Source organism: Hermetia illucens, chromosome 1, assembly GCF_905115235.1.
Source record: "Hermetia illucens chromosome 1, iHerIll2.2.curated.20191125, whole genome shotgun sequence".
Taxonomy (NCBI): domain Eukaryota; kingdom Metazoa; phylum Arthropoda; class Insecta; order Diptera; family Stratiomyidae; genus Hermetia; species Hermetia illucens.
The window spans coordinates 23,623,466-23,644,709 of NC_051849.1; the positions used below are offsets into that span (position 1 = coordinate 23,623,466).

General features: G+C 45.9%; 1 protein-coding gene across 2 annotated transcripts in view; it reads right to left on the reverse strand.

The window, feature by feature from the left end:
* The window catches only part of LOC119653858 (acetylcholine receptor subunit alpha-like), a 391,561-nt gene that overhangs the window by 206,155 nt on the left and 164,162 nt on the right, over positions 1-21,244 (reverse strand). For both annotated transcript variants that reach the window (XM_038058922.1, XM_038058916.1), the window contains one exon: positions 7,460-8,046. In XM_038058922.1, the coding sequence (XP_037914850.1) occupies positions 7,460-7,669 (210 nt within the window). In that variant the 5' untranslated portion in view covers positions 7,670-8,046. The remainder of the gene's footprint in view (positions 1-7,459; positions 8,047-21,244) is intronic.

Genomic DNA, 21,244 nt, shown 5'->3' on the forward strand with positions numbered 1-21,244 from the left:
CTGATTTTGAAGTTTTCGACTCCGATTTCCCTCAATGGGTGAAATTCGAGCCTCATCCAACTCTTTTCATTTAAATGGCAGCCTTTCCATTTGAAAAGAACGATTTTTCCTGGAGAGCATTTCTGGTAAAAGTGCTTGAATTACGGGCAAAATGAATACATTTCGTTGTTCCATTTTCACTGGAGGTTTTTTTCGAGGGAGGAAAGTACCCACTTGAAATATGTTGTACAGTTCGATTGCGATCTGGATTAAATTATTTAAAAGATTCATAAAAAGCTTGCGACGAAAACGGTGCACTCTGCGATTGATATTATAGAAATTAATTGAGTTGTAAGCATTTTGAAACTGTCGATGATGTAAATTTTCGAGCATGTACGAGTATTAATTTCACTCAACCTTTTTATTATTTCGAAAATATATTTCAGTATCCAATTTCGTTTGATAAATACAGAAGGCTCTTGTCAGATGAGGACTGTGTATATTGATTTTGCAATTTTTTAATGTTAATACAATGTAAGCAAAATTTTCGCGACCCAGAATGACTTCAAAAAGTGGCAATCGACTATTGCTGCGAAATAAAAATTGGAAATATGCTAAGCGGGTGGTTTATTCACTGTTAGTGCTACTCGACCGAATTAACATCAAGTGGCCCAGGAGAACCTTCAGGTAGTGGCACCGGGAAACGCTATTCATTGAATTGCTGGTCGTGATACAGAAGCTGAATGCTCCAAAGCCTTGAGCGGTCAAACTCGAGTCTGCAAGGGGGCTCATCTGAAGTGGCTTCTGTCACGGAGCCTCACCAGAGGCTGACTGCTAACATGCGAATCGAAATAGCCCTCCGAGCTCATATGTCTGAGGAGAATTCCTGGTGCATATAATCTCGGTCCAGTTATATGCGGTGACCCTTTTTGCAAGTTTCAAGGGGGTTGTGGTTGGGTCCACATCGGAGATAGGGCTCTCTGGGGCTCAAGGGACCAAAGACAGATGGACGGACGGATGGAAAGGCAGGTGGGAATAAAGTTACGATGCAGAAGTTCGGAACATCAATACTGGTAGCCTTTGGAAGTGAGTAAGCGGCCCCGGCCGTCGATATCCGTCGACCGCAGTGCCTCGGTGGTGGACAACTTGACCACCGTGGCATCAAATGCTGCTGTGATTTAGATTTGGAGAAAGAGGTGTTCAAACGAAGCTAGACCTTTCCAAGAATGCCAATAACGAAAGCGAAAAATGAAGTGCTGAATGGAAATCGCTGGCCCACGAAGGCGATTTCGACACCCATCTCATCTGTCCTAGAAGAATGACCGCAAGAGCTACCTCCAAGATAAAGAGATTGACCCATTCAGGAGGAGCTTTTCAATCATTCGTTCCCCATCAATACCAAAGCCCACGAAAAGTCTGGAAAGTACAGTAAAGACTAAGGGCGGCGGGTGTTTAAAAAGGGTGATCCGATTAGGACTCATAGAGAGCGGAATCCTGACACGGAGGAACTATCTTTCATGCAGCTTGGGGCAAAAATGGTTGAGCCGTCCGAGTTCATCAAGGACAAGCGCAACATTCACCAAGCTTTTAAAACGATAGTGAGAGTCATTACGGTCCTCTCCTCCGCCTAAATCTTTTAGGTCGAGGTCAGCGTTCACATTTTTTAATAACTCCGCGGACGACAGATTGCCCTTGCTGGAGATAACAATTGTCTCTTGGCGAATTCACACCTTCAATGCCTTCTTCTTCTTTTTTCATCCACCATTTTTGGTTCCCTTAGGTTTCGATTCGGCCGCTGACAATCGCACTAAGGGCTCAGGCTTCTGCTTATCATACTTTCTGCTCCCTTTTTTCCGGAACTACCAGTGCTTCACTCGAACTCCTCTTTCTCCAAATCTAACTCACTTATAGCATTTGATGCTATGGTGGCTAGATTGTCAGGCACTGCCTGACAGATATCGACGCCGGGAGCCCGCTGCTAAAGTCCCTAAAGCCTCATCATCTTTCTCGCGCTCAGGTCGATGGCACTAATGTTAGGTGTTATTTGGGCCGCCTGTGACACTGATTGGAAGACCGGTTTCAGTTTTGCTTGGGTGGTCTTTCCTCCTTCTGCGATTTGGCCGGGATTAAGAAACGCGTTAACTGCAATGAAAAAACTTCAATCATTACAGAGTCGCTCAGAATTTACTTGAGCCGTTCAGCCATGAGTCTGAGATGGAAGTTGCCATCATAAGTGAACCATATAGGAATGGTCACGGGGGTACATGCGTCGCATCCGACTGTTCGACCGGCGATTTGGGCTTGCGGTAGACAAACTATACAATGCACCATGAGTCAGTCGGCCAGTGGATTCGTGTGGGCAAAAATAAGGAATGTACAGCTGTATAGCTGCTAAACCCCTTTGAGCACTGGGTTGAGAAAGCAGAGAGAATAACGCAAGGGCCGCAGTATATTACAGGCTTTTGCACAGTTAGACATTGTTCTCGACAATGAAGGTAATGTAAGTACCTTTCGGAAAGGAGGATCTACTTCAATCGTAGAGCTGACCTTTGTCAACCCTTCAATGACGTGTTGTATGGCCTGGCACATTAGCAAGGACTGCATCCATATCGATTACCAGGCAATTATCTTTGATGTAAGGAGATCGCTACACTGTAGACAAATAACATACCCGAACCCGAAAGGAACATCAGGCTGGTTCGCAAAAGCACTGGATGAGCAGATTTCTATGGAAGTGTGGCTGCAATACAGCAAATACTACTAATACAATATAGAAATGCGGCAAATTAGAACTGGAGGTGTGGATCAGTATTGAGACCAGGCTGTGGAAGATGGTCATTGAGCATCTCTTGAACGCCAAAGGCAAGCACACGGGATCCATCCCCTGTTTTGATTCCTCTTAGGTGGTCCGCGAGTTTAGACTTATAGCTTGTGAGGACAAATTCTCCATTGTCTTTCTCGGTTTGTGTGTCGCTAAGATCATCGATGCCTGGGAGGGCATAAAGCCCAAAGTCATCCGCTACAACGAGATTCTCAGGAGACCAGTCAGTCGCATCTGGTTGCCGTATAGATAATGACAGGCTCGTCCAAATCGCGGCGCTTTCAAAATCCCGGAATTTCCATGGACGACTGGGTAGTTACCAAGGAGGCGAAACTCCAGGCAAACTGTAAAAGGTAGACTATAAAGCGCGGTTCAGAGTCAGGAACGCAAATGTGAAAGCATTCCGCTCTGCAAAACAGGACGACGACCTGAATCCAATCGATGTCAGTAACGAGCTGTTGAAGGAGATGCGGGTCAACGGTCCGACGGAGACTGACGCACTCCCCACGCAAACAGACCTTGCTGAGGGTAACGAGGATAAATCTGCACCACTCGAAGTGCACCTTGACTAATCTGCTTGTCTCCTTCCTAGAGGAATACATCATCTTCGCACTAATACAGGAGCCTTGGGTCGCAGGCAACCGAATCATGAAAGGGCTCCAAAGCAAATATTATAGTTTATTCCAGAAGACTTGAGACCCTGATCAGGATAGAGCTACAGCATGTATCCTCGTGAGGAAGAGTTTGAACGCTTTTCTATATCCGGGCCTGAATTCGAGCGACCTTGTCGTGATTAAACTGTAGTAGGCGAGGGCATAGAGCGTATATATTTCCTCGGTTTACATGACTCACGACCGATCAGCTCCGCCAGAAGAACTACAACATTTGACGAGCACCTTAGCAACAAACAAGGTCAACCTATTGCAACACCAATGCAAGGTATACGTTTTGAGGCTCCTCGGAAATTAATGAGGGGCATGAGTCGTTCCTTGATTTTATCATTAATAAAAATCTATCGGTGTGAAACAGAGGTAGTACACCAACCTTCCATTTCCCTAGTTCGGGGAACTGTGACGGTTGGGATTAGGTCTATGATATCACCCTACTAACCGACAATGAGATTCTTAGGGTGGAGAACTAGAGGGTGTCTGACCAGAGATCTTTCTCAGATCATTGTTGGATATTTTTCAGTCTAGATCTAGGAGCAGGTCTGCAAAACCTGCAGAGATCGCAGGAGGATCGACTGGAGAAAATTTGGTCAAGTAATCAAGAAGATGGCAAGATTGACAAGATTGGTACGTCGGGCGAACTGAAGTCAAAGACCGACGCTTTGGAAAAGGCATTCAATCAGCATCATCATCAACGGCGCAACAACCGGTATCCGGTCTAGGCCTGCCTTAATAAGGAACTCCAGACATCCCGGTTTTGCGCCGAGGTCCACCGATTCGATATTCCTAAAATCTGTCTGGCGGCCTGACCTACGCCATCGCTTCATCTCAGGCAGGGTTTCCCTCGTCTTCTTTTTCTACCATAGATATTGCCCTTATAGACTTTCCGGGCTCGATCATCTTCATCCATACGGATTAAGTGAACCGCCCACCGCTCATAGATTTTGTCGTTATGTAGGCTACGGAATCGTCCATCCTCATGTAGGGGGCCAAAAGTTCTTCGGAGGATTCTTCTCTCGAACGCGGCCAAGGCCAAAGGCATTCGATACCGCCTTTAAAGTCTCGGGCCCTGCTAAATACAGCAAGAAGACACTTCCACTGTGGTGGAATGAAGATCTGTCCAGCCTCAGGAAGCTGACCAGGAAAATTTTCAACATCTGCGGCAGGCGTAAATACTGGCAGTCATGCATTGATTGCCTGAAGAAGTACAAGACGGTCGTCAAGACCCCAAGTGAAGGTTTTTCTTGGACTATTGTCAGAACATTGAAAGCACCAGTGAATCCGTGAGGCTCAGTAAGATTCTGTCCAAGGAACATAGAAGTCTATCTTTTTTTAAAAAGTCATAGGGCTCCTGGATCTGCTAGTGAAACCTTTGTTCACGCGCACTTTCCCGCCAGCAAGGAGGACTGTGAGCCAGAGCCTTGCATGGAGGGTTTGCAGTGACCCCAGGCGTGCGATACTATCAAATCGGTAATTGCCGAGGATAAGATCGACTGGGTTACCAAAAGCTTCTCCGCGTATAAATCCCCGGGTCCAGAGGGGATAATGCAGTCATGCTGCAGAAGCAGCAGGAAAGCAGCAGGTTGTACCGTGGCTTGCCGTGATTTACCGGAGCTGCATCCTTTTAGGACACGTACGACAGTCCTGGAGAGGTTTTCATACCAAAAGCGTGGACGGTTGAGCGGTCACTGCAGTGCAAGCGGTATACCTCAGCTACCTTCTTGGATATAGAGGGTGCATTCAACAACGTTAATGCCAACCATCAACGAAACCTTGACCAGTATTGAATTCGAGTTACGCATTGGATTATATCCATGCTAAGGAGCAAGATAATCCACTCGGATCTAGGAGGCAACCATTTGGCCAGAGCTGTGAACGGAGGCACGCCCCAGCGTAGCACCATTTCTCCATTGCTCTGGTTAATAATGGTGAACGACATTCTGCGAATATTGGACAGCAGCAGATGGTGGCGTATGCTGACGACGGGGTGATATTAGTGTCAGGGATGTTTCCGTCTATTATGAGCGGCATCATCGAACGAGCGTTGCGAAAGGTGTGCCTGCGGTCCACAAGATGCGGACTCGGCATAAACCCAAAATAGAACTGATGCTATTCATTGCCAGGACAAGGGTGCCTGAATTTCACTTACCGCTGCTGAATGAACAAGGATTGATTCTTTCCTCCAATGTAAAGTATCTGGGTGTAATACTAGATCCAAAACTAAGTTGAAGATTGAACATAGAACTGAGGGTTAAGAAGGCCTATATAACCTTCTATGCCTTGAAGAGAACCTTTGCAAAAAATGGGGTTTCCGGTCGAAGGTGTTTCCCTAGATGTACATAGCTATGGTGCATCCAATCCTCCTATCCTCTATTGTATAGTGGCTTTGAGGGAAAAGTATAATAGAAAGAAGCTTAACAGGATTCAAAGAACCGCGTGTGCTGATGCTACTGGGGCTGTGCAGTTCTACTCCGCAGATGCTCTCAATGTACTCAGGCATCTCCTTCCCCTAAACCTCCAAATTAAATATGTTGTAGAGTTCCTCAGGAAATCTGGGCATTCCCGACGGACTATGCCAGACGCAAACTGAACTTCATGTGAAATTTTACTATGGACTTTCCAACTAGGGCAAAGTGGAAGGCTATGACAGTATTCTTCACCAGTGGATCAAGGTTGGTCTGTGTAATCGGTGCGGGGGTTTTCTCGAAAACACACATTGTATCCGCGTCGTATGGTCTCCCAGGTTTCGCCAGTGAGTTTCAAACGGAAGTACTGGAAGTAATGATGGAGCCTGTCGATGGCCGGGACATGATCTGAGCCTAAGCGTAACATTGCAATTCTGACCGACAGCCAAGCGGTGACGGTGAGCGATGACGTCCTCCAGGCTGGTGGGACAGTGCAGAAACGCGCTGAACAGTCTGGACGCAAGCTCTGGATTTCCAGTCATAGGAAGATAGGGTGGAATGAGCAGGCTGACAGAATGACCAGGCGAGGCTCTGTTCTTGGAAGCCCTTCGCTGTGTACATCTCGGTGTCTAGCTGGTGAGTGTCAAGGGCGGAATCTACTCGCACTACTTAGCAGGGGCGAACTTCAGATGGCGAAGGCTCACCATCTGTGTCAAGTCAAGGGGGATCTGGCCCGCTGCCAGACGCGTGCAAATGCATACAATTACGACAGTCTGCACCGGGCACTGGCCCATAGGGGACCATGCGGCCAGGCTCGACATACCTACAATTTGCATTGTTGAAGCTACGGAGAAGAGGGGGAAACCTGCAGGCACTTCCTTCGGGATTGGTCAGTTGTAGCGAGTCAGGCTACGGACATTGGGTGAACCATTCTTTGGAGGCCTTCGAGAGATTTCTAGCTGGAAGTTGAGAGAGCCGCTTTCCTTCGTGAGTGCTACGGCCTGGCTCTGAAGATCTGAGCCGGCTGGACTCTGCCTCCTTGCTCTCTCTCTATATGACAGGTTAAGCGTTCTAATGGAAGGTGAACATTAGGCTGGGATACCAAATGGAAGTCTTATTTTAACTATTCGCGCTAATTTATACTTCGAACCTGTTCGTAAAACATTAGCGCTATTTTTTTCAATACATATAGGTCGCTATACAAAAGGTTTCCTCCGACGGAATAGATAACTTCTAAATGCTTTAGCTACGGCTCAATAAAACTAAACAAATATGCAGTGGAAACGTTTTTCAACCCTAAATTCGTATAATTTACATTCATCCAATTCAATGAACTAAAACAAGGACAGATCATGATAGCAATTCCGAACTTTTGTACAAACAAAAAATCCTTTCGCACATACGAATGCCCTTAATTTCCAGGACTATCATGGTCCTGAACTAACACCGCTATCGTAATCCACATTTGAAACTTTCCTGCAGTAAAACTTTTAGGCTAATTGTCATCGACGAATGAAGCAAACCCAACATCCCGTTTGGGAAGAAGGATCCACTCCTAACAATAACAACTAATTAAAATTCCTTACCACATCGATGAGCTGCGATAACTTGAGTTTGATGCAAACTTTGAGCACGTCGGACGTGTTAACTACTGGTCGCACCAGCTTGTTGTAGTTGCTGAGCAGATCGTCATAGAGCCGCTTTGCGTCCGGGTTGCCGGCAACGGCCCCGTGCACGACTAGCGCCGACAGGAGCCAGGCTCGTATCGTCTCACCAGGCGTCGGAGACATTTTCATCCTGATCCTGGATATTTCCCCAGCAGCGGTGTCGTCGACAAGATACGGTCCTTGGCATATATGCGGTGCACGTTATGACGAGAATGGGAATGGTTCGGCGTCCGGCGTCGTAAGCGGAAAATTTACGCTTGATGAATTTCCCGGAAAACGGAAAGGTTCCTTTTTCGGCTCAGGGGGAGGGTGCTGGTGTGCTGCTTATGGGATGATGACGGTAAGGACTTGATGGCGACCGACGTTCGCGCGCTTCTGAAGACCATGAAGAGTTGAAATGATGTCCTTAGCGTTGAATTCTTTGTACCAATCATTCTCGGAAGCGGGAGCCTTGGAGCGAATAAAATATTTCCATTATGTTGACGGTTGTAGCACCTGGGTTGCACCTGTGAAAGATAGTTTGCATGAGCGACACGACATTTTAATTTCTCGGGTAGAATTGTAATAACGTTCTTCAGGGGCGCTAATGAAATTGTAAGGAGAGTGCTTTCCTGGGAAATTTACATCTAGATAGTCCGCACAGGATGCAATGTACAAAAGTGGACTGCATGGTGGCTGACTTGATTGCATTTAGTGGTGCACCTCGGACCCGAACATGCAGGAAGTTTGTTTGCTTTTGGCTGGGATTATTATTAATTAAATTCATGATGTCGGCATATTGTGTTGGTGGCTTAATTTCGACTCTAGGTTTACTTGTTGATTTTATGTTTGCATCCATTGACCGTAATTTGAAAAGTTCAGCAATAACTCCGACTTCAGAGTAGTCTTTGCTTTCAGGAATAAATCAACATTTAAAGGGACTTTTTTAGTACTTTAATTCAGGAGCTAGCAGTGGAGAAAAGGGATCAATTCGTTTTTTTAAAGCTTCCTCATTTTCTAGAATTTGAGTGATGCCGAGAGGATTGCCATAGGCATCCAATCCGGGGAGGAAATTGTTTGTGATAAAAGTACTCCATGATAGCGTTCATTTGAAAGGACACTTAGCAGGAAGCCATTTGTTCCATTGTTATAAAATTTTCGGATCAGTGGTATTAACTAGGTTGCTGGCACTATAGTAAACATATGAATAGCTGGCAACCTATTTACCTTCATCGTTAACTTCGTGCGATTTTATGCCGGTTTAGGTCAAAGGTATTCCCCAAGATGTTTGTTTGCCAAGTGTCTTGGCGCAGGCCGGGTAGGTGGGAATAAAACGCTCATCTGTGGATACAAATTGGCTATGGGAAGGAAGGACGACCGCAATATTTCGGTAGTGGAAACCTTCCCTACTGTGACCTTGAATGTTTCAAGCGCACTGAATGCCCTTTAATTGGTTCCATTGACGGAATCTATCATAAGAAACTGGATTCGTCGCAAATCCCTATTCATACATCATGGATTTTGTGAATTCCTCCAGGACCCCCAGAATTTTTATCTGAATGCAAGTATCATAATAAGAAGCAGCAGCTTGGCGTATGGTTAGGCCCAGAATAGAAGAAGAAGAGAGTGAAGGTGTCGGGCGAAAACTGAGCCCGGTGACAGAAGCGATGTTAATTCGAACGTTGAGCGAGAGCAAACCGAAGAAGACGATGCGTGAACAGTTAAACGAATCCACAGGACAGCAAACTCCCAAAAAGAAAAAGGGTTCGACTTCCAAAAAGTGCATCATTGCAGCCACTCTGGAGAAAAGGAGTCGATCTGTCAAAGAGAATGTGGAATCTTCGAAAAAGGTGACACCTTGGAAAAAGAAAGATTGGAAAAAGATAACACCTCCAAATGGAGTGAAGGGTCATACGCTGACATTCTTAGTAGATTGAAAGCAAACCCCAAGCCGAGATCAGGACTAGCAGGCGATAGATCACCATAGTCTGCGAGACTATAAATAGGATCATCACGAAGGAGAAGGTTCGCGAGACATTGTAATATCAGTTCGATCTTATTCGCCTACTAGAGCCAGCTGCGAAAACGCGAAGGAAAGCCTCCGACGAAAAACAAACCGCCTTCATCAACCTGTGAGTGGAGGTAGTGCTCAAATTGTAAGGAGGAGTGAAATTGAGAATAGGCTGGGTTATGTGTCGGCTTAAAAACCAGGTGTCATGAAATGGTGTTTTAAACGCCTTGGCTTCTGTTATAATTGCGGATGCATGTACTAGTTTGAAAGGCAGGATCAAGGGTTGCGGAGCAGAAGGCCACGTCACCAGGCACTCCAGAGGTGACCCATTGCTTACTGTGCGAACGGAAGGAGGGTGTAGAGCATCGGTACATTTCTGGCAACAGCAATTATCCAGAATACAGGAAAGGCCTCAATGCAAATTGCAGAAGAGGATGATGCAAATTAACCTCACCCATTGCCTGGTGGCGCAGGATCTATTGCCTCAAACCATCCGTAAGAAAAACATCGATGTGGCCATAATTAGTGAGCCATATTAAAACCACTGAGGTGATATTTAGGTCAAAGACCAAACGGGCCCAGGAGCACTATGGGCTTGCGGAGAACAAGTCTTCATGGAAATAAAGGAACTTCTGAAGGATGGATTTGTCAGAGAAAACTGAAAATGCGGTATGTAGCTGCTATGCTCGACCCGGTACTAAATTTGTCGAGCACGAGCAGATTCAACGCACTCTGGACTCTGGACGTGGGCTGAAATTAATAGCAGAGGACTTTCACATGGATTCTTGGATAGGATTGTCAGGCAACGAATGTGACGGGCCATGTTTTGCTAAAAGGATTCGTAGAGTTAGACTTGGTGTGGCGGCGCATCGCGGACATTCCTTCCAGCTCCACCTCGCTGAAGGCTGTGTCAAAGAGGCAAGACGGGTTGTAAAATGTCTTGGTGGCACAACCAGAGTGTTCAATATTCCTGAGTTCGCATCCACTTGATGACGGATCGGACCACTCGGGAAGCAATTTACTTCCTCTCTTGTGGTCCACGGACTCCTCCTTTTGGGTTAAACACCCAAGTTTATGAAAAATCTTGACTGAGGGTATCGTCCAGGGCAGAGGCAACTCATCAGATGCTGCATCACCTCGGCCCTGGGAGCAGTGTGACCGAAAGTAGCTACTGGCCGTAATCGTTTCATTTACATAGATATATAATAGCAAATACGACATGAGTGCGAATTATATTGAAGTGAAATCCGTCTTAAGTTCAAACCTACACCAGGCCAAAGTATTTTTTTTTTGTTGCGAATGCTGGGAGTCCTGAGTCCGCATCCACTTGATGACGGGGATGGCCCAGTTGCTCCCAGCTGATGTGTAGCCTCTGCCCTGGATGAAACCGTCAGTCAAGATTTTTGATTCTTAGTTATATTTCATAGTGTCCAGTATTTTTGCTTTGTTTGTCGCAAAGACTGGTGGGGCTTTTATATAATATACCTTTTATTGTAGGCTCCATCTTTTGATTTGCACAGATGTTAAATTTTGCAATCATAAAATAACTAAATTGGTACTCACGAATGACGGGGCCATATTCATTTTCAGAGGAAGAAACCCAGGTTCTATAGTGGACCTGACATTCATGAGTGCCGCTTTAGCCAGTAAAATTGCTTGGCATGTCAGTGAAGTCTATACTTATACTGACCACCAGGTAATCTGCATGGAAATCAAGGGCGAACTGAGCTGACAAAAGGGCTCTCGCAGAATGCCAGGTGGGTTGCCCGGATGGGCGTCGAAGCTTTTGAGGGGGACACTTATTTTCCTGCGCTTAAGCTCAATATTTCTTTGGATGGTACAGCCACAAAGAAAGCCAGTGGGTAATGGAAGTAAATGACGCTACTATGCTCAGAAAACGGCTGCTCTCTGGTGAACAGACTAACTACTCGTAGAGCATTGAAATAGCAACTTTGCTTCCAAGCAATGAAGCTTTTTCATAGGCATAGAAGGAAGCCCGATAGCAAAGATCAAGAAGAATTACCTGAAAAGCGCGGGGCCGTTCAAAAGAGGATATGCGGAGCAGCAATATGCGACAATGCCGATATAAACCCTTAGAGTGGGTCTAGAGGGCGGTGATGACAACGTTGCTGTAGGTGTGGATGCCGATGACTTTCGCCCTTGCAAATCTGGCTTCCGGGAATGTCATTGGTTCTCGTATGGCTTATCTTCTGGATACCAATATTGTCCCTTTTCTAGATGTGTCTTTCATCCACGTAGCACCACTATAATTTCAACAAGGTTCACAGGTTACCGTCTTGTCTACATTCACCTCTTTCCTATATACAAGACACCTTCTATTATCTGCAACGTGTCGGTCGTTCGCTCCTTTCTTCTCTTTGTACAACATGGATCGTGGGTCTCCAGTTCATTTTTTGATGAGGCGGCCCTCTTCTTCACACTTCCCGCACCTTTCGAATTTGTGGTGCCCACTAATGTATGTTGCTACTAATGTATGTGACCGAAATCGAGGCATCTCTTTAGACCTCACCTATTCTTACCATGCCCGTCCCGCAACATTAGAAATAAATTTCGAATGCTGCGAATCCTGCCGGGCCACATCACTCCGCCCCGGCGACTGATTCCGGAACTTCGTTCACCGTCAATCCACAAAGCGGACACGACGCTGCTTCGGGGCGCACACGGGTTTCAGCCTGGACAGAGAGACCGCCTTTTTGTGTCCACCGATCCCGAGCTAGAAGAAATGTTCTCCCCGCTCGAGAACGCAGTACGGGCCTTCATAAGGAGGCTGCAGCGGCTTCCGGACAGTATCCGTCCTGATCAGGACGTGCGTACACATGTCCAGTTCCTTGGGCGCACAGACAGGTGCGGACGAGTGTTGGGTGGGAGGAGTGGCCTTGATGCGCCGGAGATTGTCTCTCAGCAGACGCACCAACCCCGACTCTGTGAGATCCGATCTCTTGTCGAAGACCGCATCACTTGGGAGTCTCGGGTTCTCCTCGTATATCAGATCCGCGGGGCTGGCAGCAATTCTTCGGCGTGTTGTACATAGGCCGAGTAGGACGAGAGGCAAGATTTGTGTCCAGGACGATCGTCGCGTGTCATAATGGCGGCTTTCAGCGTTCGGTTCCAACGTTCTAGCATCCCATTGGATTGCGGGTGGTATGCAGTAGTCCGCTGGCGTTTAAACCCTAGGAGTTTGCATAACTCCGAGAAAAGAGTAGACTCAAATTGCATTCCCTGGACAGTGATGGCCAAAGCGAAGTATCCACTCCCGACAGAGAGTTTCGGCACAAGATTGTGCCGTAATTTCTTTCAGAGGTATTGCCTCAGGCCACCACGTGAACCTGTCGATGATTGCGAGACAATACGTATAACCGTGCGATTCTCGCAAAGGCCCTACTATGTCGAGGTGTATTGTGTGGAACCGCTTGGTAGTGCGGGGGAATGAGCCCACTTCTTTCCTTACATGCCTTGTGATTTTACACTTTTGGCATGCGATACCTTCTCTGGCCCAGGAATTGACATTCTTGTTCATGGAGGGCCAGAAGTATTTATCGGTGACTAACCGATTTGTTGACCTGATGCCTGGATGCGTTAAATCGTGAACCGTGTGGAACACTTCCTTGCGAAAGGTGGCCGGAATATATGGCCGAGGTCCCTTTTTCGAGTCTTCGCAGCACAGAGAGAGGTTCGAGCCGAAGATGGGCAACTCCCGAAATTTGTATTTGGGGTTGGATTTGAGGCTTTGAAGTACTGCGTCATCCTCCTGCGCCTTGGCAATAGCCGAGAATTCGAGTGAGGCGGGGAGACGAGACAAAGCGTCAGTAACTATGTTGTCCTTGCCGGACACGTGCTGGATGTCTCACGTAAATTGGCTTATAAAGCTCAAATGTCGAAGCTGACGAGAGGACGCTTTGTCGGGCTTTTGTTTCAAAGCATATGTGAGAGGCTTATGGTCCGTGAACACTGTGAACGGCCTGCCTTTAAGGGAGAAGCGGAAGTATTTGATGTTCAAGTACGCGGCGAGCAGTTCACGATCGTAGGTACTGTAATTCCGTTGAGCGGGGTTCAACTGCCTAGAGAAGAAGCTCAACGGTTGCCAGACGTGATTCACCTTTTGGTGAAGAGCGGCACCTACTGCGGTGTCAGAGGCATCAACAAAAACGGCTAGAAGTGCATCTTGCAGAGGAAATGCCAAGAGTGTAGCTTCAGCCAGTTGCTGTCGGGATTTATTGAACGCGCGGACATCCTCTTCAGACCACTCGATCTCTCGTGTGTCCTTAGTTTTGGGACCAGACAAGTACGCGTTCAAAACGGATTGGTGTTGGGCGGCCTTGGGCAGGAAACGACGATAGAAGTTTAGCATGCCCAAGAACCCCCGCGAATCCTTTACATTTTTAGGACGCGGGAAGCTTGTAATCGCTTGCACCTTGTCTGAGTCGGGCTGTATTCCTTCAGGGGAAATGGAGTGGTCGAGGAATCTCACCTGTGTTTGAAGGAACTTACTTTTCTTAACGTTTAGGATTAATCCGGCCTCAAGGAGACGTTGAAAAATGTATTCGAGATGGGCTAAGTGCTCAGACTCTGAGGAAGAAGCGACAAAACATCATCGAAATATACGAAACAGAAGTCGAGGTTTCGCAGGACCGAGTGGATGAACCATTGAAAGGTTTGCGCCGCATTGCACAATCCGAAAGTCAACCGGGTGAACTCGAAGAGTCCAAAGGGTGTGCATATTGCCGTCTTTGGAATGTCTTCTGGAGCTACAGGGATTTGATGACAAGCCTTGGTTAAGTCCAAGGTCGAAAAGATGTGGCAATTCACGAGGTGATGCGCAAAGTCGTGGATGAGTGGAATTGGATATCGGTCAGGAACAGTCTGTGCATTTAGCCTTCTATAATCCCCACATGGGCGCCATTCATCGTTTGGCTTAGGGACCATATGCAGTGGAGAAGACCAACAGCTATTTGAGGGCCTGTAGATATTCTGTTGAACGAGTTGTTCAAATTCTTTCCGCGCAAGAGCCTGTTTCTGGGATGGTAGAGGACGCACCTTCGAGAAGATCGGGGTACCAGTAGTGTTAATGTGGTGCTGCACATTGTGCTTCACTGGTTTGGAGAGACTACACTCGGTAGTAATCTGGCTGAACCTTTGGATAAGTGCCCGAACGCGAGAGTCAGTAATGTCTTCTAAAAGAACGGAAAGATTATTGCCTGGGTGAGATATCATTTGTCCCGACGAACTAAGGTTGGTCGTGGAATCTATAAGAGACTTGATTTGCAAGCCTACCAGCAGTCCATAGTAACACAAGAAGTCTGCGCCTAGTATGGGAAAGCCGATATCCGCCAGGATGAAACGCCACGAAAATGTCCTACGCAAGCTAAGACTCACGTCCAATTGCCTATACCCGTAGGTGTTGATACGGAAGGAATTTGCCGCTGCTAGTTTCAGGGATTGTGGAAATAGTTTATGGTGTTCGGGTACGGGAAGAACTGAAACTTCCGCACCAGTATCCACGAGGTAGTTGCGCCTGCTGAGAGGGTCGTAAATTGTTAGGCGACGTAGCGCTGCGTTCTGGGTGACCGTCGCCAGGACCCCCCGCGGACCTAGTTTTTTGCGGCCGGCGTGAATTTACAAGTGATTGTACATTTAGTGGCTTTATCGCCGAATCTGCGGTGGTACCAGCAAATCCCTCGGTCCGTGGACCGTCCTGACGACCTGCTACCTGATCGCCCTTTTCGAGTGGCAGACCGCGAGTGAGCTCGTGAACTGGCCACCGAACGTTGAGCTTCCAGCGTCGCCCGCATCACGGCCACACTGGCTGTTAAGGCGGTTATTTCGCGCCTTAAGTCGCCCACCTCGTCCGATGGCTGTTGAACGGCAGCTATGGTCGGGCGTACGTGCACCTCGTGCACTTTGTCGGCCGCAGCTGCCAGTGCCGCAGCTGCCAGCAATTGGCTGGGAGTTCGATACTGCTTGACAAACTTAGGCGAAGGTTACATGAAGAAAGTGAAAGACATATTACTTGATTGGGATCATTCTAGCTTGAGAAAGCTAGCGCGGAAACACAGCTTGTCCCATAAGCACGTTCGTTTGACTTTGGTCAACTATTTGGGAGGTGACATCTGGAGGTGGCATGCCTACCTCCAGATTTATTTTAAATGGCTTGATTTTTTCCGAAACGCAAGTCATTAAGGACAGGTTGAATAGCTATAATTTCAGCTGCTTTAAGTTAGTACCTAAATTGGTAGCCCTCTCGGAAAGCACTTATAGGTATTATAATGAGGCTTCCAACATTGACATACATAAAAAATGTGTATTTTTAGTAATTCCCGATCTTTTTTGACAGAATATAAATATGTCCTTCATGTTCGTAGGGGCCCTTTAGAACCTAAGTTTCTCCCAAAGGTAGCCCATGAATATGATGCGGAATGGGTGTCGTAAGTCTTAGTCCATGCAATTTGCAGGAATTTAATTTGTAAATGAAAATAAAAAGCATTTTCCACGAAGGCCAGACAGGTGATGGTACTATCTACTTAATGTGTTGTGAATTACAAAGTTATTTCAACAATTAACTTTCTAAGCAAATATCACAGCCCAAGACAATAACAGAAAGAAGGCCCAATATTACGTTCTCCTATTTGTCTTTTTAACTCCAAACGCTTATTTACGGACGTCATCCCCATATTAACAGGGATATTGCCGCCTGTCCACGGGACTACTTTACACAAGTGAACCTAAGCAAATATTACTTCAAGGACACATTGGGATTTGGGATTTGTTGGAACCTAATGAATTTGTGGTAAACACACATACCATATTCCGAGGATTTTAAATGGAATGTCTCGGAGCTATTTGGGTTGAATTCAATGTGTTTCGAAATACATTATCGAAAGGACACGAATCCTCATATATCAAGTTAATTGCAAATCTACAAATTAATTTCAGTGAATAATTTCGAGTATGTTGTGTATGTTTAATTAGGGACGGCGTAGCTTCATATTCGCTCCATATTTATTGGCACTCACCGGTCAATTAATCTATCCAAATAGGATTTTAGATTAGGCAGTTTGGATAGTGTATATCAAGTGAAAACAAGAGACTGTTGAAGTCACTTGAGATTAAATTCCTAAGCCTTAACCGCTATTGAAAATTAACAGATTATATCACCTAATTACAGGAATTACAGGGGTCTGGCGTAGCATTAGAAACGTTTACATACCATATCTTCATAATACAAGCGTCAAAAGAACTACAAGAAAAATAGCAGTATAAGGGTAGTTACGAAAATTCAAGGATGTTGAAAGTTTTTAGGTACATTACCTGATGAGCTGCTAACAAATTTGGTGAGTGTATGTTTAAACAATCTGGAACCTCGAAGCTTTTCTATCGGTTAAGTTTTTCAGGAGTAATTTTTTGGTATTTATAATACCCTAATGTAGAAGGGATTTCCCCCCTTCCCCCCTCCTCTTCCATAAAATCCTCACCACCTCCAAGGAAGGGTTGAAAGTTCCGTGCCAGTAGATGTCGCATAGGCATTCATTGAAACAAGTGCTATTATCTAGGTGCAGAGAACGGGGATAATGCTGAGAAAGAAGGTGTGCGCCATTTCCTTCCTCATATATCATGATCCAATAATCTGTCGTAGATATTTTATTATTATTATTCTGTTAAGGGAAAGTCGCACCGCGTCCTTGAAGAACTATTGTGCCCCTTTTACTGGTTATAGTGTACCTATTGATCATAGTATCTCAAGCAGGCCAATAACCGTTAGGAACTTTAGTATGTTCCCTGCTTCCAGATCTTCCAGCTTTGCATCTGATATTAAGTGTTCTCCCAGATGCCTCGACCTACTTTGCACAAGTGCCGGACACTGCCCCAGGACGTGTATAGAGGTTTCGTCCTCCTCCTCACAAAACCTGCAGGCAGTGTCCGTAGATATCCCTAGCTTCCCAAGGTGATAGTTCAGCCGAAAATGACCAGTGAGAATTGCCATCATGATTCGGAGGTTCTTTTTGGTGAGGTTTAAGCAATCCTTTGTGCGCATGGGTTTGTATCCCCCAATAAGCACCCTGGACTGCTCTATCCCTGGTAGGCCCGCCCAGTATAGTTCCCTCAACCGTTCCTCTTCATTTGTTAGATTCATAGCCATGAAACCGTTTCCGATTCCACAGAAGGGTTCTGGCCCGTGTAAAGGCGTCCCTGCTCCCTTTTCGACTAGTTCGTCCGCTGCCTCATTGCCTTCGAACCCAGCATGGCCTGGAACCCAAAGTATCCAGACCTTGTTGGACGAGTCGAGTGCATTCAGTCTCTCGGGGCATTCCCATACCAGTTTAGAGTTCCCCCGGTTGGACCTAAGTGTCTTGATCGCTGCTTGGCTATCGGTGAGAATAGCCATGTTCTGCCCCCTGTAGTTCCTTTGCAGATTAAAGGAGGCACATCTGTCTATGGCGTATATTTCCGCCGGGAATATGCTAGTGTACCTGCCCATTGGCTCAAAGTACATTTTCCTTAGACCAATGACACTGGCACCCGCTCCCTCTACTGTGAGGGATCCGTCAGTGTACCAAGTAATCAGTTGCTGGTTTAAGCCGAATGTCGCAGCCACGCTCTCCCAGTTTGCCTTGTTACTCCAACGTGTTTCAAACTTCTTATCGAAGTGAAACCTCGTTGTCATGTTGTCCGCTGGTATCAGTAATTCGGGATACCGCCTAGAAAGGATATCAATCTTCCTTCGATTTAGGTAACTCCCCGCCTCACTCATACTACCGGCCATCTTGAATATTGATGTCCTTGCCTGCATCTGTATGTGCAGATGAAGAGGGGTTAATCCCAGAAGGACCTCCAGGGACGTGGTTATTTTAGAGGGTAGGGTTTCGTAGGTGAGGGAGCAGCGGTCTTTATCACCTAAATTTATTTCACGAACCATAATAAAACGGAAAATATTTTTCGAGGCCTGCGTTGATGGGTGAAACCAAGCTCTTCGCTCTGTATTTTCTATTAAAGGTCCAAGGTGAAGTGATGCGGAAAAGCGTGCAAAAATGAATAAAAAAATTTTCTATAAAATAAGTTAAAACTACCCCCTAGACAGATTCTTGTGCACTGGTCCTCCGCTTTCACCCTTGCACCCTGAGGAGTAAAAAATACGTCCTGAGCAGGCCATCTACTGAAGAGCGAAGCGGAGCGAGTTGCTACTCAAATTTGGGCCAGAACCATTGGAGTACAATGAACTCACACGGAATACAAAACTTTGTTAATAATATTTTGATTGCCATCAAACTTTCTAGAATTGTGTCTCATATTATTACTTATACTGATGGCAAATTTTGTACTAGAATGAACTTAAGGGGGTTCTCGGGTAAATTTCTAAAATATAGTTATATGCTGTTATTATCTTTATTTGAGCAGATATCGTAATGGGATGTATTTTGAGGTCCAGATTTTATATAGATGTATTACTGCAATATTTTCAGATTCTTCGGATGGATAAGTTCTAGGAATGACACCTGTTTCACTTTTTGAAGTACACATTTTGATTCCTTCACCCAATATAAGAAAGAAGATCATTTTCGTAAAGTGCGGATTGAGCCCATTCGTGTAATACCTCACATGATCATATTTTGTGAAGCAAAAATTTGCTCCTGCCTTCCGCATATATGGGGAGTTTCCTCTTTTAAACTGAACAAAAATGATGCCACTCGTTGCATATGTACCGCTTGCCAGACTACATATTCTTACCAAATCTCGTTGACAGACGAACAGACGGACTGACGGACAGACGGATAGCAATTGCAACGTGCAGGAAACGGACATTAAGAGCCTAAGGAGAGTGTACGGTGAAACGCAGCGACCCTAACTATATCTATGACCTCAGCTGCAAAAGCCCTATCTGCGGGTAAAATCCGCATCGGTTGGTTCGTGTGCAAGCTACGCGAGCAAATTCCACATTTTAAATGCCTCGGATTCGGGCATATGGCGCTATTGATAGATCTAAACTGTGTCGAAGATGTTGAGAGGAAAATCATTTGCGAAGAACAGAAGTAAAAACCCTCCCTGTCGTCTGTGCAGAGAAACCAAAGATCCCGATTGTAGCCACATAACGCATACCCTCAGATGTCCAGCCTATAGGGTAGCTTTAAGTATCTTACTTAAATGGGAGCCATCCAACTGAATCTAAATCACTGCCAAGCCACCCAGGACTGGCTAGCACAGAAAGTATATGAAGAGGAAATCGATGTTGCTATTGTCTGCGAGCAAGACAAAAGCCTCCATCACGGCGTCTGGGAAACATACACAAGTGGAAAGGCTGTAGTGTGGGCTTGCAGTAATGGAGCCTTACAGCAAGCAATGAAGCACCGCGAATACGATTTTGTAAGGATTAAGATCGATGACCTCTACATATACAGCTTTTATGCCGCCCAAGTTTAGCAATACCAGAGTATTGCGTCATGCTAGATAGATTGGCGAGAGACGCTAAAGATCGCAACTACAAAATCATTGCTGACGATTTCAACGCTTGAGCAATGGAGTGGCGAAGCCAGAAAACAAATGAAAGGGGAAGAATCCTCCTCGAGGTTTTCTCCTGCCTAAACGTCACCGTGGCTAGCATTGGAAGTGTAAACACCTTTGGGCGTGGAGAGCTGGGCTCCGTTGTAGATCTTTCTTTCGTAAGTGATTCGCTGGTCAAGCATTGACACTGGCATATTAGCGAAGAATAACATAGCGACCACCAAGAGATATATATTACTATTGATAAAGGACCCAGAACAATAAATCCTCACCTGAAGAAACTAGAAACAGGTTGGTCATCAAGAGTATTTAATAAGGACACATTTCTGGAGTTATTGCAGTGGAACGGCGAATTTACTGGAACAGCCATAGGAAAAGCATCGCAGCTGCCGCGATAGATATACCGAGCATGTGACTCTTCCATGCCAAGATGTGCACACTCTCGGAAGCGCAATCCTAACTACAGCTGGAACGCTGAAATAGCGAAGTATCGTACGGAATGCTTCAAGGGCAGAAGGCGGAGTCAACGCCGAAGAAACAAGTCAGAGTATGAACAAAAGTATCTCGAATATAAAGGGGCACGCAAAAAGCCATCACGAAAAGTAAAAATTATTGCTTCAAGCGACTCTGTGATGAGGCAGACTCAGATTCATGGGGAGGAGTCTTAGATGCAATCAAGGGGGTCTGGAATACCGCAGCTCCGGCATTGATCGAATCCTAAGCAAAGCGTTGAAACAGCATGTTTGCACGGATATTTACAGACTGCCTAAAAGAAGGGTCCTTCCCCGCAGAGTGGAAAATATAACAGATTATATGGATTCCGAAGACAGGTAAGCCGGCTGAAGAATACAATAGGCAGTCCTCGAGCAGGTAATCTATAATTGGCTATATCCATTAATTGATAGTGGCGGTTATTTATCGAATAGGAAGTTTGGCTTCCGGAAGGGTCAGTCAGCCGTTGATGCTACCAAACTGGTTTTTAAGCTAGCCAGAAAAGTCTACGACGAAGGCAAATACTGCGCACTGGTGACTCTTGACATCAAGAACGCGTTCAATACTGCCAAATATCTTCGAAGCGCTTATCGCGGCACAAATGCCAAAGTAAATAATAAATATAATCTTCGATTACTTCCGATTGCGGAAGCTACCTTATGATACGGGCAAAGGCTCGAAAGTGAATGTAATAACGGTAGGAGTTCCGC